The sequence below is a fragment of the Cupressus sempervirens genome, chromosome 5 (assembly GCF_028749045.1).
Source record: "Cupressus sempervirens isolate cs-2001-9-10 chromosome 5, ASM2874904v1, whole genome shotgun sequence".
Lineage (NCBI taxonomy): Eukaryota > Viridiplantae > Streptophyta > Pinopsida > Cupressales > Cupressaceae > Cupressus > Cupressus sempervirens.
Genome location: NC_143122.1, coordinates 772,220,666 through 772,237,754, shown reverse-complemented (window position 1 = coordinate 772,237,754; position 17,089 = coordinate 772,220,666). Strand labels below are relative to the sequence as shown.

At 37.9% G+C, this 17,089-nt stretch overlaps 1 protein-coding gene across 1 annotated transcript in view; it reads left to right on the top strand.

Moving 5' to 3' along the window:
- Window positions 1-390: 390 nt before the first annotated feature.
- The window catches only part of LOC149558201 (uncharacterized), a 28,837-nt gene continuing 12,138 nt past the window's right edge, over window positions 391-17,089 (top strand). Inside the window, exons 1-3 of the mRNA XM_089830679.1 lie at window positions 391-439; window positions 537-650; window positions 742-1,148. Coding sequence (XP_089686805.1) covers window positions 391-439; window positions 537-650; window positions 742-1,148 — 570 coding nt within the window. The remainder of the gene's footprint in view (window positions 440-536; window positions 651-741; window positions 1,149-17,089) is intronic.

Sequence of the window (17,089 nt, the reverse complement as noted above, 5' to 3'; positions counted from 1 at the left end):
GGGTTAGACAGGCAAGTTCTGCTTGAAGTTACTTTCGAGGGAGATAGTCCTTTGCATATTGCTGCAAGGGAAGGCCATCAGCCTATTTTTCAATGGATTCTTTCAGATAAATCTTGTAAGGCTGTAAGGGAAGGCCACCTGCCTTTTGGTGAATGGATTCTTTCAAAGAAATATTGTATGGCTGCAATGAAGAACAATAATGAGAATACTCCACTGCATGAAGCTGCTAAATGCAATAATTTAGATATAGTCAAAGATCTCCTTCAACACAGGAAACAATCTGCCTACTGTTACAATAATTTCGAAGAAACAGCCATGGTAATAGCTTGCAAGTATGGTCATGTAGAAACAGGCAAACTCTTGTGTGATGCCAAGAAATAAATTGACACAATGGAGATGCAGAAGTGTCTTAGACTGGCAGGTTATATGGGATATTCAGGTCAGTTCGCACTTTGTTTTTTGTGTGTTGCATGAAATATTATATTTGTAGGTTGTCTCTCAAGTTACTAACTATGGGCAATGTGAATATGAGGCAGATATAGTGACTGCGATACTTGATAAATCAAAAGTCCCTCTGTACTCTAATTCTTGCCATCGGTTACTTGGCTTTCTGATCGGTTTATTGAGTGGTTCACTTGTTGAATATCAAGGTAAATTTATACATCATTTGCACATATTGAATTGTACTTTTTTGTACTATAAATAAATATATTGATTTTAGGTAATGCAAAATGTAAGCAGATGAAGCTAGTATTGAAAATAGAAGGGCAATACCAAGTCTGGTTGCAGTCATCCATGGAGAAAATCTTGAGACTGTAAAGGCGGTGCTAAAGTTGGTTTCAAGCCATCAAGATTTAATGACCAAAAAAGATGAATTCGGAATATGCGCAATTCATGTAGCAGCCATCAAAGACTGTTCGGACATGATAGAGGAATTTATATCGACGTGGCCAGATTGTGTTGAAATCCGGACTTCAGATCATAAAACAATTTTCCATATTGTGGTGGAATATGATAAATTTACGGTGGTGCAAAAATTACTGGCATATAAAGATGCAGAAAAAGTTGCGCAATTGGTGAGCCACGATGAGGACTGCTTTCAGAATACAACACTACATTTGGCAGCCGAAAAAGGAGTCGATCCCCAGGTTTGACAGCCTCAGCTTCCTTATCGTTCTGCTTCTTGCTACTTACCCTTGCTTAATTAAAAAGGTTTACTATTGAAAAAACGTTGACAGCCACATATATATATTTATTTAATGTTTAAAATAAAAATAAAAATTAAATAGTTCATTTCTATTAATAAATTAATATACTAGTTACAAATTTACAAAAGGGGGCCGGTGTATACAAGATCACCCCACGAAAATTCATATGGCCGAAGCCGGAATCAACAACTATTCATCAAAAAATCATATAAGCAGCTCCTTCAGGCCACAAGAGTGCCAGCTGAGGGAGGTGGATCATCACAATTATTATATCCCTAGGAATCTCTAGGATTGACATATGGATTAGGAACAATCCAGCTATCAGTAGCGCCATCATCAGCAACTTTTTCTTTGTCTTTCTCCTCCACCCACAATGGAGAAATAGTCAATCCAAGTGGGGGAAAGACCACTTAGAGCCACCAAAGCCAGGAGGAGCAACAAGAGGGGGAGCCACAGGCAATAGGGACCAGCTAGAGCTGCGATAAGGTGGGGAAGCCAAGTGTTGCCACCAACCAACATCACCACCACTTGGAGAGCACTAATGGGGAGCCTACAAGCCCAGTGTATGCAAGTGATGAGGAGAAGAACTGTGACCCTGACGATGGCCTCAGGGTGGGGGTATGGTCAGTCGAGGAGTTAGTAGGAACTTTGGTGACCATGCAAGGCACACGTTACCCTAATGATTGAGCAATTCCTAAAGGTGGGCCACCTTGAATGCCACCTTTTTGGCTTAGACCTAAAACTACGACCTAACATTACTAAAAATGCATGCTTTAGTGTACATAGCAACATTGATATGAAGAAAGTTGTGAGTCAAAAGACAACATTCCTATCCTTCCACAAAGTAAAAAAAATCTCCATCGTGAAAGTGTGTCAGATTTGGGTAAATTGCCTAGGAATCCTAGGGGAATCACCCAGTACAATCATGTGCCAAGAAATGAATTCTGGCCAAAGGGCTTAAAATTTTTTTTGTATCCATTGCCAATAATTTTGAGCATGCCTATAGAACCAAAAAATATGCAAAAATGACTCAGGATGCCCACAAAAAGGACACCAAGGATCTAGAACGCTAATATGCTTGAGCCATGACCCAAATCGAAGCCCTTGAAATAATAGGCACCAAGAAAAATAGGTAATCTTAGGCTCAGCGATAGCACTCCAAATAATATCAAATCACATGCTCCAATGATAAGTAGAAGATTGAAGATGCCAGCATTGGTTGAGAGTATCCAACATAGGGAGAAGGGGATACTGCCATTGATATCCTAAGTTGAGCTTGTAACTAGTGAAAGGTGTGGCAGGATACCACTTCTAGTCTTTCCACCAAGGTCGCATAGACTGGATTCCCATGTTGTGAAGAAAATGATCTGGAATGGCAAAGAGCAGAAGATCAAAAGTCTGTCGATCTAGATAGGCAAGACAAAACTGGACCCGCATATCCTCCCAAGATCTAAGACTCATAGAGATCTTGGAAAAAAGGTTCTTAGGAGTCTTCATGCTGCGTTTGAAAAAACACAGAGCATTGATGCCTTGAGTCTTGGCCAGAGAAACACCCTGAATGGAAAACTACAAGGACCACCAAAGGTTCTATTGATCTAAAGAAAGCCCATCATGAAACCCATCACTATCCTAGCAAAGCCAAGGCTTCACAGCTTCCCAAGCTTTCCAAATGCTCTTGATAACTAAAAAGCCTTGTATATTAATAGGTTCCTGCATGACGAGAAGGGTCTAAAGACCAATCCCCTTCCACACAGGTCTGTTAATAGGAAACACATAAGAGATACAGTGTTGAACCAACACTTTCCAAGCTTCAACACTAGTGAGAGCACGAAGAATCCACTTGGCACAAATTGTAAGCCCATGCTTTTGAGTGAAAAGAAGGCCAAGACCTGCAAATTCTTGGGGGAGAGAAGAAAAATTCTAGGTGACCCTGTGAAAGCCACGATGATCAGAATTGGAAGCCCAAAGAAAGTCATAGAGAAAATGTTCTAGCTTGAGGTAGGAGGATTTGGAAGGAGCCCAACATGAGGACCTTCGAGCAAATATGGAATTTTCCCAAAAGAGAAAGGGGTTTAGTAATCTAGTAGTCAAGCTTTTTCTCAATTTTCATGAGCACATCATTCCACAATTCAATTGGAGAAGCTTGAAAGCCAAAGGGGATGCCCAAAAACTAGATTATATCACCACGAGTGACCCATTTCCACTCAAATTGAGCAAGCCAGGGTGGAGCTGAAATAAAAGATTGCCTTTAATAGAGCATCTTGTGCCATTGAATAGCCGAACCAGAAGCTTGACAAAAAGGTGTCCAAGCATTACAAGGCATTGGTGATATTCTCCTTGTCCTCTAGTAGAGTGAGAAAAGAGTTAGCAACAAAGTGACCATTGACAAGCTAGGAAGAAGACTCGGGGAAGGAAATGCCATGAACTGAACCAGAAGAAATAGAGTGGGCAAGTAAGTAACCAAACCCTTCAACATCAAGAACATACAAAGCCGAAGCCAGAGGGCAAGCCTAGCGGATAGATTGAAAGAGCTCAAAGGTTTTAGATTGAGAACTATTAATGGTAATGATACAAACATTAGCATATCCAAAAGGAATCTCCATAGACTAAAGAAACTTAGGGCCGAAACCCAAAGCCTGAAGCACAGCCAAAAGGAAGGGTCATTCAATTCCATCATAAGCTTTGACAAAATCAATTTTAAAAAATAATCTCTATTGATTGGACTTGCGAGCCAATTTCATGCCTTCCCAAATAGCAATAATGTTGTCAAAAATATACTTGGACTTGATAAAACTAGTTTTCTTTGGTTGCATAATTAAGGGAAGAAGATGCCAAATTTTGAGAGCTAAGGCCTTAGCAATAATCTTGTATGACACATTAAGCAAGGTGATGGGCAAATAGTTGCAAATATCCTCAAGGTCATCAGCTTTAGGTATGAATTTAATGTTTCATTTGTTAACAATGGCTCCAAGACTCTTAGTATGATAAGCTTCAAGATTGACTTTGTGTAGGTCTTGACCAATAGACTCCCAGAGGTGCTTGTAAAATTCATAGGGGAACCTATCACACCCAAGGAGCTTGTCATCTGCCATAAATAAGACAACCTCCTTGAGGTCCCTAATTGTGAGAAGCTAATCACAGAAAGCTCATTGCTCGACCGTCAGGCGATTTGGAGTAACGTAACTGCACTTTCTAAGAGCTCCCTCTTGGGCAACTAAATTTCCCTACGAAGCAAAAGCATTTTCACAATGATGCACAAAAGCTTGCAGGATGTCAGGGAGATTGGAGAGAATAGTATTGCCCTATTTAATCTTTTTAATCCAAAAATTGGTATGATGGGCTCTGAGAGCCTAGAAGAATTCTTTAGAAGCTTTATCGCCAACCTCCAATCAATGGAGGTGAGCTTTGATTTGGGCACCTCGAGTAGAATAGTTATCAATAATTTTTATATCATAATGAGGCTTGGCAAGCTAGACTTGCAATTCAAAATCAAACAAGTTTAGGGTAATAGCTTTAAAAGACTTCTTGAGAGCCTTGGTATTGGTTTCATTAGACCTTTTTTAGAAAACAACCAATTGCCTCCCATTGATGCGAAGAAACCTAGTAGTTTTGGTAACAACATCATTCCACCATTGAATCCAACCTATTTGAGAATGGGGTCATGGCTCCAAATTCTAGACATGTCGGATATCAAAAATAGTGAAAGCATGCATCAACACCGATGTGTTAAGGAGAAATTGCATTCTAATAGATCATTATACATTAGTTTGCCACTTGAAATGGTAAAATTAATGGGATAGTGGTCTAATAGTGTTACATCCTACAGAGGAATGACATGTAATTCTCAATCTTTAGAAAAAGGAGAGAAATGATTGTGTAGTAATCATGGTATGATTGAGACATTTTAATATATGGTCAGAGCTAGCTCAAAAATTAGACAAAATGTACATGACCCCACTCTGCTAGTGGCAATTAGCAATGGGATAAAAAAGGCCCAATTTATTGCACATAACTTAGTACCACACTTCCCTTTCTGTAGTTGTCCAATGAAAAGGCTAAATACCTTCCTTGTTAGAAGCCAACTGAAATTTATTAAAATCACCACACATAACCCAAGTAGCTGGAGGCAAGTTGTCATCCATCCAACACTAAAGTTGAGATCTTTCCAAAGCATCATTGGGGGCATAAATAGTGACTATACCAAAGGAATGATTATTGATAGAAAGAAAAATCCAAACAATTTTGTGCATGGGGTCATAACCATGCAAAATAATAATAGAATTAAGACGAGGTGATAAGAGAGTAACTACCACTTCTACTAGATTTGTCTTGAGAAGAAAACAAAATGTCGTCTGGCCAAATGGTGTGACATGAAGAAGAAAGCATAAAACTAGAGATTTTAACCTCTTGTATACAAAGGAAATCTAGATTACCAAGTATATGATGGATATCCTACACATAGTACTTTATAGAGAGGTATATAAGACCTCACACATGTGCCATGATAAAAAATTCATGAAAGCTCTTCCATATATGTTTTGTCCTCAAGGGAGGAGTAACTATTTTGCAAAAAGATAGAAATTGGGTTGAAACCAGAGGGAAACCCTTCAGGTGTGATGCCCCGCTGCTTCTCTTTTGGTTTCTTAGCATGCTTGGGAGGATTGTGAGAATGTTACAAATTGTGTGTCTTAATGGAGGATGTAACAAGCAGAGTGTGAACCAATACAGGAGTGGTGGCCCTTGCAGCCACCTTGATCCCCTATGAACCGACATAGTTTGAAACATGTGAAATAATAGGAATTGACTCCTGTGAAACCATCATCAACCTTGCAATGGCTGAGGTTTGCACTCCATTCTACATAGGAGGAGTAGATTTATTTAATGTTTAATTAGTGCATATATCATTCTTTTTAGAAAACAAAAAAATTGATTCTTTTAATCCTTAATCATCTAATGCTTCATGGATTAACTACAATCAACTCAAAATAATGTAAGAGCCTAACATGCTTATATGTTGCTTTCTTTCAGTATATATAATCAAATTGATAAGCCACATTAACCCTTATATATCTATTTATGTGTAATTTTAAGTTCTCAATTTGTTATACTTGTTTAACAATGTGTATAAGAGTCTGAGGTATTTAGAGAGGGTAAGGAAGAGGGCTATTGTGACCATAATTAGAATTTGATGGTCACTCCTATTTGTCATTTGTGTTTTTTATAATGATGGGTTGGCTATGATACTAAAATTTTATTTAAATTTTAAGATAAATATTTATCATAAAAAATCAACACTATATAAGTATAAATTGGTAATATTTCTAAGAATCTTTCATTACATGTTTTTAAATTCATACTTTTATAAAGTAATATAAAATCCTAGAAAGTTGTTATAAATTAGTAATTTATAGAAACTTAATTTTAAAAAATTATGGAGGATGTATACCTAGGAAGCGACCCATCTAGGCATAAGGCAACCCATCGAAATATGAGACCTACAAACTACCAACCAACAAAGGACACCACTAAAATGATTTAGAAACTTGATATGGGTCCACTCATCCCTAAAACCTCTTTTGACTAGAGCCAAGGGCTAGGGGACATCCACACCATCAAAATCATCCAAGGCATGATCATGACTTCATCCCTTATGGTGTCCAAGTCTTGCACTTAGCAAGACTTGACCCTTGGTGGCTCTTTATGAGCCATTCAACTTCACTTGTAGACAAAGGGTCCATTGACATTTCTAAGTTTCTTTTTTACTTTTCATACTTATATTATAAATTGTAAAACTGTTTAATGGACTATGTTTTAAAAATATTTGAACATACTATTTTTTTATAGTTTATTGATAAATGTAAGTATCATATTGATGGTTTTATCAAAAATTACCTTGTCAATCAATATGATCCAAAAAGCCAATGGGAGCCGAGTAAGATTGATGTGATAAAATGATCGACATGGTCCCATCAGCCATTAATTGAATCTTGGAGGGAAAGTATCTCAAAAAGGAGAGTTCTTATAAGCTAAAGATGATTTGCTAGATGGGTTGTGCTTGAAAGTATCCATGTTAATGCAGTAGAAATTAAACTTGGGCTTCTATTTCTTGTATTTTTATGTAAAATAAGTAAGGTATCTATATTATTTGTTTGCTATTGTGAAATTTTCTAATTGATTCCTCTATTTATCGAATTGAACATGTTGAATAGCATTTCTTTATCTTCACTTTCTAAACCAGTTTTATATTTATTTTTATAAGGATATTGAGCCTAATTATAGGAGAAAATTATAAGGTAACCATTTTTTATAGTAATGATAATTGAGAAATGGTGGTTTATTTGTATGTTATTTTTTAATTGATACTGATATGTAAAAGGTATCTTATATTGGTATTTTCCTTCCAGAAGTAAGGCTTGTTAGAAAGAATAAATAAAAAAGATTCAAAGATGTTTTCACCTAGGTGGGGCATATTGCAATAAAATCAAAAGAAAGTGTTGGATTTATTGATGGTTATTGCAATGAACCAATTGGAGCTTTCCAAAGTCTATGCGGGTATGTTTGATTGGTCTTGAGTATATAGGGTAATAGAGAGTAATTAGAGCTTTAGTTATAACATTTTACATTTATAATGTTGATATTATTTTCAAAACATTATTCACCACATTTACAAATATGACTATTACTAGTATATTAGCATGTTAGATCTAATGTTGTTCCAATATTTCAATTTTGAAGGTCTACAAACTATCTTCAAAGAGGTGGTGATTGGCATATTTCTACTAGACATTTAACATTCACATTTGATTGGAAATTCTTTGGCAATTTGAGTTGTATTTTTATGAAATGGTTATATTCATTTTATTGGAGATAATCATGCTATGGATGACTCTTGATTCAATTTTTGGCATGATACATGTTCTATTGACAAATTATACTTTTTGAAGTATGTGGTCTTCCTTTGCAGATATGTTAGGTTATGTTCTAGATTATGCAAATGTGTATTGGGAGATCCCAATGGTGGTTATAAGAATATTAGTTATTTGGTTATGAGGTCTTCCTTTTTGAAGATGTTCAGCCATGAACCTCCCATATGAAATTAGAGCCAATTCTAACAAGAGATGCAACTATGCACTTTATCCCATAACCCCTTCCTTCCAAGACTCAAGAGTGTTGGCCATGTTCCCCTCCGATAACCTTTTCATCCTTCCATTTACATATAGTCTCTTCATCCTCCTAGTCCTCATAATTCCTCCAAGTGGAGCTCTGGTTCTATGTTTAGGGCCAATTTTATTTCCTGAATTATCAATGGACTCAAATTTTTTTGGTTTTTCCTTACCAATTGTAGCAAAGGTTTTCTTCTCTCACAGTCTTTTTCTTGACCTAATATTTCCCTACCTAGTAGTGGTACTAGTACATCCAACATCTAGGATACCTTGGATACCTTAAAAGATACAAGAAGATCCAAGAATGGTTTCGATGGAAGTTCCTCAAGAATGTGATCTTGCAGTATGTATAGGAATGCTCTACCTTCTAGTAAAACAAATATGAGCACACCCTATGAGTAGGAATTCTCCAACAATTGCCAATCTTTAATAAAAAATAGAAAAGTATTTAAATAGTTTTAATTACTGGGCTACCAAGAGTTTAGGTGAAGGATTTCATTTTTGCCGTGTTTGATCATTTTACTAAGTATTCCCATTTCTTTGTCATTTCCACCAAATACCAAGCATCTAAAGTGGTAGAGTTTTTCTTCCATGAGGTTTTCCATAGAACATAGTAACTGACAGGGAGAGTCATTTCCTTATCACTCTTTGGATGGAGTTATTTAGGCTAGCAGGAATAAAGTTGTCACCAATTATGAACTATCATCCATAATTAGATGGATAGATAAAGATTGTGAATAAATGGTTGGAGGGCTATCTCAAGAACTATCTTTAAGCATAGAAGAAAGCATGGGTGTCTTGGTTATATTTTTGTGATCATGTTACAACACTACTTATCGTATATCAATAGGCATTGCACCCTTCCAAGTATTGTATGGTTATGAACCTTCATCTGTAATGACCCTTTCCAATAGGCCACTAAACAAACCCCTAAATTTAATACACTGCTAAAGTATATTGCTAAAATAAGGAAATAATAGTGCCAATGTATTCATTCAATGAAAACCAAATGTTTTTACAAATGATATGGAAATTTTTAGCACCAAAACATTATGACATGGCACATTACAAACAAACCCTAACTGGTTGTATACAATTGAGAACTTGTTACAACTACAAACTGAAATGAAGAACCTATATTGATCAGATATCGGAGACTGACTGCTAAAGATGATATGGTGAAAGTGCAACTCCTCTTGAAAATCCAAACCAACAATTAAGCACAAGTGAAAGGACTGAAATATCCTTCCCATAGTTGCAATAATTCGGGTGATCTTTCACATCCTCAAAATTGTGTACCAATTGAGAGTTTTCGTTCTCAATGGCCAATTGTGACTACTTGCAGAAACCCTAGGCTCCACAATGCACATCAGCAAAAATCAATAATAAATCTCCATGATAGGCAATGAGCCCTCAATGCCTATTTATTCTTTTTTCCTTCATAGGTTGGCCTCTTTTTTTAATTATTTCTCTACTCCTTCTAGCAACCGCTGGAACATTATTTTATTTAATGACTTTATAGGATATATCACTTAATTAAATATAAAGTTACCTTGTAATTTTATTTTTTATCGATAACTTTATAAATAATTAACTCCTCCAAAACAGGGACATTCCAAGTCTATACCCCCTAAAATTGCTTGGGCTCAAGCAATCTTAATGCTGAATGCTGCAAAATCACTTCTCCCTCCCAAGTAGCATCTTCAATAGGTAAATCTTTCCACTTAACCAGATACTTTTTGATTACTCTCTTACGAAGCTGCTTCTCTCTACTATGCAAAATGGATTCTGGCACTAAGATCAATTTTCCCTCATCATCCAAGGGAGGTAATACTGCAAAAGTGTAAGAATTTGGCTTAGGCCAGAATTCACCCAAGAACAAAAGAACTCAACAATAGCACACAGTAGACCAAAATAGGCAGAGTATGATCAGAATGATGATATTCATTCAATAATGGATAAAACCAACATATTATGAGTACACTACGAGTGCCTGAATATAAAGGCCTCAGGAGAGCTTCTAGAATGCCTAGAAGTTAGCACCATGACATGTCATACAACCAGGCACATGTCCACCAGATATGGATTATCCTCCATTAAGCACGGGAATAAGTGCGATGATGTGAGGATAAGACTAAAATGGTGTAGTGCGGAAATCAGTGGAGTAGACAACATCTGCTAAATGAGGAGTGCGGAAAACAAGTGAATGATGCATACTCCTGTGTTGTAGACACCATGTGCCTAATTAGAGTTGCCTAACTCAATGAGAGTTCACAAACTCCTAAGTGTCTCACCTCAAATAATAATAAAACAATGCAAAATAATTAAATAATGCATTAACCTAAGTAAAACTTAAGTAAGTGTAATAAGTAAATACTTATTTACACCAACACCCCCCCCTTAAGTGCAAATTAGGGGAATGCCCTTAAGCTTACGCAATCTAGGATGAAAATGCAAGATGGGTCCCGGCTACTAGACCATGTTAGGTACCCATGTACATAATGATATGCAATCTCCCATAAAGCGGGGAAAGAGGGAAAACCTCATGGGAAAAACCCTCCCCCAAAAAGAGAGATAGATAGGATGCATGGATGGATGGAGTAATCAAGACCCTCCCATTATGACATACATCCAATATATACATAAGAGAATGATAGAAGGAAGAGAGACAGAATGGGCTCCCCCCCCCAAAGAAGAATGCCAAACAGTGAACGCTCCAATGAAGAAGCTGATCCAAGACTGCAAAATGGTGTTCCTCCCCTTAGGAAGAAACAATGCCAAGGGTACAAATGAGATGCTTCCGCTGTGTGTGGAAAGAATCCCATGGATAAGTGATGTCTCTGAAACCTACTCATCTGGCTGAAGAACCTGTCCCAAAGAACTATCTATCCCTGCAACTGATGAAGAACCCTGCTGCAACTGCTGATCATAAGTATCCACATTCACTTCAACCTGTAAGGATTGATCATGTAGAGAATGAACAAGAGAGTCTGAAACTCCCGTGACAACTAAAGAAGGTAATTCTGCATCAAGAAGAAGAGGCAAATTATGAATACTGTCCCCCAAATTTGTCACTGAACTTGTATCTAGAAGACTGAATGTACCCTGTTGTTCTGGACCTATCACTGTGGCGATGTATGCATGCGGACTGAACTGATGAAGTGACCTCTCACTGTATCTGTTGATAGAACTCCATGTGTCTGAAGCTATTGAAGCACTATCACTGGTGTCACTATCAGTTTCCACACTGTATGATGTGCGAAGAGGAGTAGAGAACAAGCTCGGAGAACTTTCCTTAAAATGTACATCCTTCTCCACAAAAATCTGATGTGTCTCAGGATCAAGAAGTCTATATGCCTTCACACTGTCTTCATAACCAATGAAAGTACAAGGCCGAGATGTCTGTGTCTTGCGACCCCTGGAAGATCTGTTTGCCCAAGCAGGACAACCGAAGACTCTGAAGTGTGTCACAATAGGTTTTCTACCACACCATGCCTCAAAAGGAGTTTTACCATCTAAGGCAGGATGAGGAGAACGATTAAGAATGTGAGTGGCACTTGAGATTGCTTCGACTTCTAATGATGGATCTAGAGACTTGGCATGAGTCATGCAACTTGCCATAGACTTAAGAGTTTGGATCCTCAAAGCTGCAACATCTGTCTTATGCGAATTGAATGCTGAAGGAATCTGAAGATCAATGCCCTCATGTCTGCAAAAATCCTTAAGTCTTTTGTTCACATCCATGTTTCCATTGTCCATGCGGAGTACTTTGATGTCATTTCTGGATTGACGTTCTACATGAGCCTTGAAGTCTAGAAATGTGTCCAAAACTTCACCCTTACTATGCAAAAAGTAGACCCAAGTGAACCTTGAAAAGTCATCAACTAAGGTAAGGATGTAGCGACCCTGGCTGAATGCAAAAGGACCTGCTAATACCATGTGAACCATTTGAAGAACACTTGTTGCTCTAGAAGACTTCCCTCTTTGTAACTTCCCCTCTGGATGCATATCCACTGAATCTGATGAACACTTACCCTTAGAAAATTTTATTTGAGGTAGACCTTTGACCAGGTGGTATGTGCAAAGTTGCTGAAGATAGCGATAGTTAAGATGACCATACCGCTCATGTCATAATTGCATGTTTGAATGTGATTGTGATAACAAGGCCTTTGAAGGAGGCTTGGATACAAAATGCGAGAAAGAGTACAACCTCTTGTGATCATTCACTTTCCCTACTGCAACCAAGGAATTATCTTTAAGACTGTGCACTTGAACTGAGTCAGGAAGGAACTCAACTCTATGTCCATCTCCGAGGTGTGTAATTTGGTAGATTGAAAGGAGATTTGGACTTAGGTTTGGAACATAGAGAACCTCTTGAAACTCTCCATTTTCCATTTCCACGTTTCCCTTTCCTTCAACATCCATTTTTCTATCATTCCCCATGAAGATGTGTGGTACCCTTGAGCGATTCAATGAAGAAAAATCCCCCATTGAAGAACCCATATGATATGAGGCATCGGAGTCAAATATCCATTCCTTCGAAGAGTTTGCATTTGCCATGAGTGCTTGCCCTTTGTTCTTTGATTCTGAAGAAGATCCCTTCTCCTTGTAAGCATTAGGCAATGGAACATTATGTTTCTTCATGATGTTGGTCAATTCATCAATCTTTTTAAGATAGCAATCATGCTCTTCATGACCCGTTTTCTTGCAATAAGTACACTTCTTCTTCTCCTTATTATTGTTGTCCCCTTTCTTGTTGGAATTCAAGGACTTGCCTTGTTGATTAGATTGAGGTGTTTTCTTTTCTGCATCCTCAGATTTGTTCTTCCATTTCTTCTTACCCTTTCCTTTATTTGAAGATTGTCCAACTAAATGTTGAGAACCCTCATTGGCCACCAATGCTTTGGTCTGAGGTGATTTGAGAATCCCCATTGTTTTCAACTTCTTTTCTTCATCATCCAATAGTTTAGCATATTCATCAAAAGTTACTTTCTTGTAGGCAGACCCTAAGGTAGTCTTTGAAGTGTTAAAAGAAGATACAAGTGTGGAATATTCGGATGGCAGCTTGTTGTGAATAAGATAGATTAGTCTGTCATCTTTGTTAGAATTCCCACAATCAGTAAGCTTTGTCCTTAATTCATTCACCTTGATGATGAAGTCCTGTATTGAGTCATATGACTTAGGATCTAAGGAAACTAGCTCATCTTCTATTTTGAACACATCTTCTTCAGACACTTTACCATAAAGGTTTTCGAGGGTATCCCAAGCTTCCTTGGATGTAGTACATTTTATGATTTGATACATGATCTTATCATCTACGCCCAAACATATATCACCTAGGGCTTTCCTGTCCATGGCTACCCAATTAGAAATTTCACTTGTTGATACATTATCACCTGCTGGTTTAGGAAGAGTACCATCTACATATTGTGAAAGTCCATTATGCATTAAGTGATACAACATTTTTATAGACCACATAGCATAGTTATGAGGAGTTAACTTAGGAAACTTAAAGTTGCCCATGATGCAGAAAAATGAAAGAAATTTGCAGAAAAGAGAGAACACAACACCAAGAATACCCCCCCTTTTCACTAAATCAAGAAACCCCCCAAAAATAGATGCTTTGGGCACTTTATCAGTAGTGCGATTACAATGAGCCACTTGCCAATTTATGCCTTTGTGGACTTCTAATTTTGCTTGTTACAACTTCTCAATAGAGTACACAACTGAAACTTTACAATGTGCTACAAAACTGATTGTTGATTTGCACATAATTCCTCAAATACCCTTCCACCCATTTGTTTACAATCTCTGTTTGACCATTAGTCTATGGATGATAACTAGCACTATGTGTAAGCTCAGTACCACACAACTGAAATACCTCCTGCCAAAAGTGACTCATGAAGCAGCTATCCCTGTCACTCTCAATGCTCTGAGGCAAACCATGTAATTTGAAAACCTCCCTGAAGAAGACCTCTGCCACCTGAGCTGCTGAGTATGTAGTAGCGATAGGGAAGAAGTGAGCATATTTTTTCAGCCTAGCCACCACCACATAGATACAATCGCACCCGTGGGCCCTGGGAAAGCTCGTAATAAAAACCATAAAGATGCACTCCCACTTCCTATCAAGAATAGGAAGTGGTTGTAGAAGCCCTTTGGATAAGTGTGCTCTTGTTTGTTCTACTAGCAAACATGACACTCATGCACATACTGCAAAACATCAGCATTAAGTCCCTTCCAAGTGAACCATTCTTGTAATAACCTATAAGTCTTGAAATACTGAGGATGGCCTACTGTAGGTGAATTATGGAATGCTCTCAAAATCAATTGCTTCACTTTTGATCCTGGGACTAAGTAAATCTTGTTCTTGTAAATGATCAAATCATCTATGAGAGTGTATCTGGTGTCGATTGTTGTTCCCTCCACTATAGCAAAGGCCCATGTGTCTTTGGCATATTCTGCTACAATCAAGTGTTGCCAATCCTCTAATGTCTGAATCATAGAAGTGAGGTGTGGCCTATGGGATAAATCATCTGCAACAATATTTTGTGTCCCCTTAACATATGTGATATCAAAATCATATACCTCCAACTTACCCACCCACTTCTGCTGACAATCATTTAGGTCCCGTTGTCCCAAAAAGTGCCTCAAACTATTATGATCAGTTTTAATACAAAATTTTCTGCCCACAAGATACTGTCTAAATTTGGCCAAGGCATGCATGATGGCAAACATCTCCTTATCATATATGTTGAATAATCTCTCAGGACCTCTAAGTTTTCTACTCTCATAAGCTATAGGATGCTTGTCCTGCATGAGTATAGCACCAACTCCCTCTCCAGAAGCATCACATTGAAGCTCAAATGGCTTCATGAAATTAGGCAATGCTAATGCTAAGCATGTAGTCATTATTTCCTTGAACCACATCAAACACTCCTATGCCTCCGGAGTCCACACAAATGCCCCTTTGTTTAAAATTTGTCATGGACACTGCATGCCATGAGTAGCCATTGACAAACTTGTGATAGAATCCACATAGACCAAGGAACCCTCTTAAATATGTAAGGTTCTCTGGTGGGGGCCAATCAACAATGGCACGGATCTTTTCAAGATCCATTAACACTCATTTTGCACTAATGATGTTTCCAAGATACAACAATTCTATCATCCCCAAATCACGCATACAAGAACTCCCTCTATAAAATGCTCAATACTATCTCCAAGTGCTCTAAATGTTCCTGCCATGTCCTACTATAGATCAAAATATCATCAAAGAACACCAGCACAAATTTCCTCAACTGATGGTGGAAGACCTTGTTCATAGTGGACTGAAAAGTGGCAAGTGCATTAGTCAAACCAAAAGGCATGACTACAAACTCAAAGTTCCCACAATGACACCTAAAAGTAGTTTTTTTCAATATCTTGCTCTCGAACTCTAATTTGGTGATAGCCTGATCTCAAATCAATTTTTGTGAAATAACAAGCCCCATGCAATTCATCTATCAACTCATCGATGTGTGGGATGGGATACTTATTCTTTATAGTTCTCTTATTCAATACCCTGTAATCAATACACATTCGTAGAGTACCATCCTTCTTTTTTACCAAAATAACAAAAGATGCAAAAGGTGACTTACTTGGTTTGATGTGTCCCATTGCTAGGAACTCCTTGATGGTCCTCTTGATCTCATCTTTGAGTCATTTTTGGTGCCACTATGGTGTGATCATGACAGGCTTAGTGGCTTCCTCCAGCTTAATAATGTGATCAATGCCTCTGTCTGGTGGCCTACCTAGTGGAATCTCGCTAAAAACCTTCTCATACTTGATTCTCAATTTTTGAATATCTAGATGACATTCAGTCTTATGCTACTCTTCCTAGGTAGGCATCAAGGCACATATTGTCACCCACCCTATATTATTATGCCTAGCTAATCTCTCCATCCATCTAAGTGAGATAGTCATGACATCACCATTATGAATAGCCTTCAGCACATGAGTCTTGTCATCCACCTCAAACCATATCTCCATATCCTCTAGTCTTAGAGTAACCTCCTTCAAAGAATGTAGCCATTGCATCCCAAGTACTATGTCCATGTCATCCATGTTGCCCACATGATAGTCCACCTTGAATTCAGAGTTTTTTAGGCACAAAGGTAGATCTCGCACCATCCTATTATAGCGAAGAGTATATCCATCAGCTACCTTGACTCTCAATCCTTCAAACTCCTCAATAATGAGTCCACGCCTCTTCAAAAATTGTGCATCAATGAAATTATGTGTGGCACCTATATCCAATAGAGTAATAACCTTCTACCCTACCAAGACTCCCCAGAGCTTGAAAGATCCCTCTCTTTGAATACTAGACAGACGTGCTTCTTGTAATTGTAGCTCTGGAGCCTCTTTTTTCTCAGCACTATCTATCTCCTATTCACCCTATACCCCATTAGGATCCTCATCATGGTACTCTAAGTTGTCTAAATCTGAACCATCGTAATAAGCCCACATCACCTGGTTAGCCTTCCCCTTAGGCCTCATAGGACAATCATGACCAAACTAAATAGGGACCTTTGTAAAAGAAGCATAGCTTCTTCCTACATAGGTCATTAAGTGTTTCCTTATCCAAGGGTATAGCTGACTTTCCTTTTGAGTCACTAACCTTCTCTTTACCCTTGCTGAATTTCCCTTTGTCATCTCTAAATGATGAAGAACCCTTCGAAC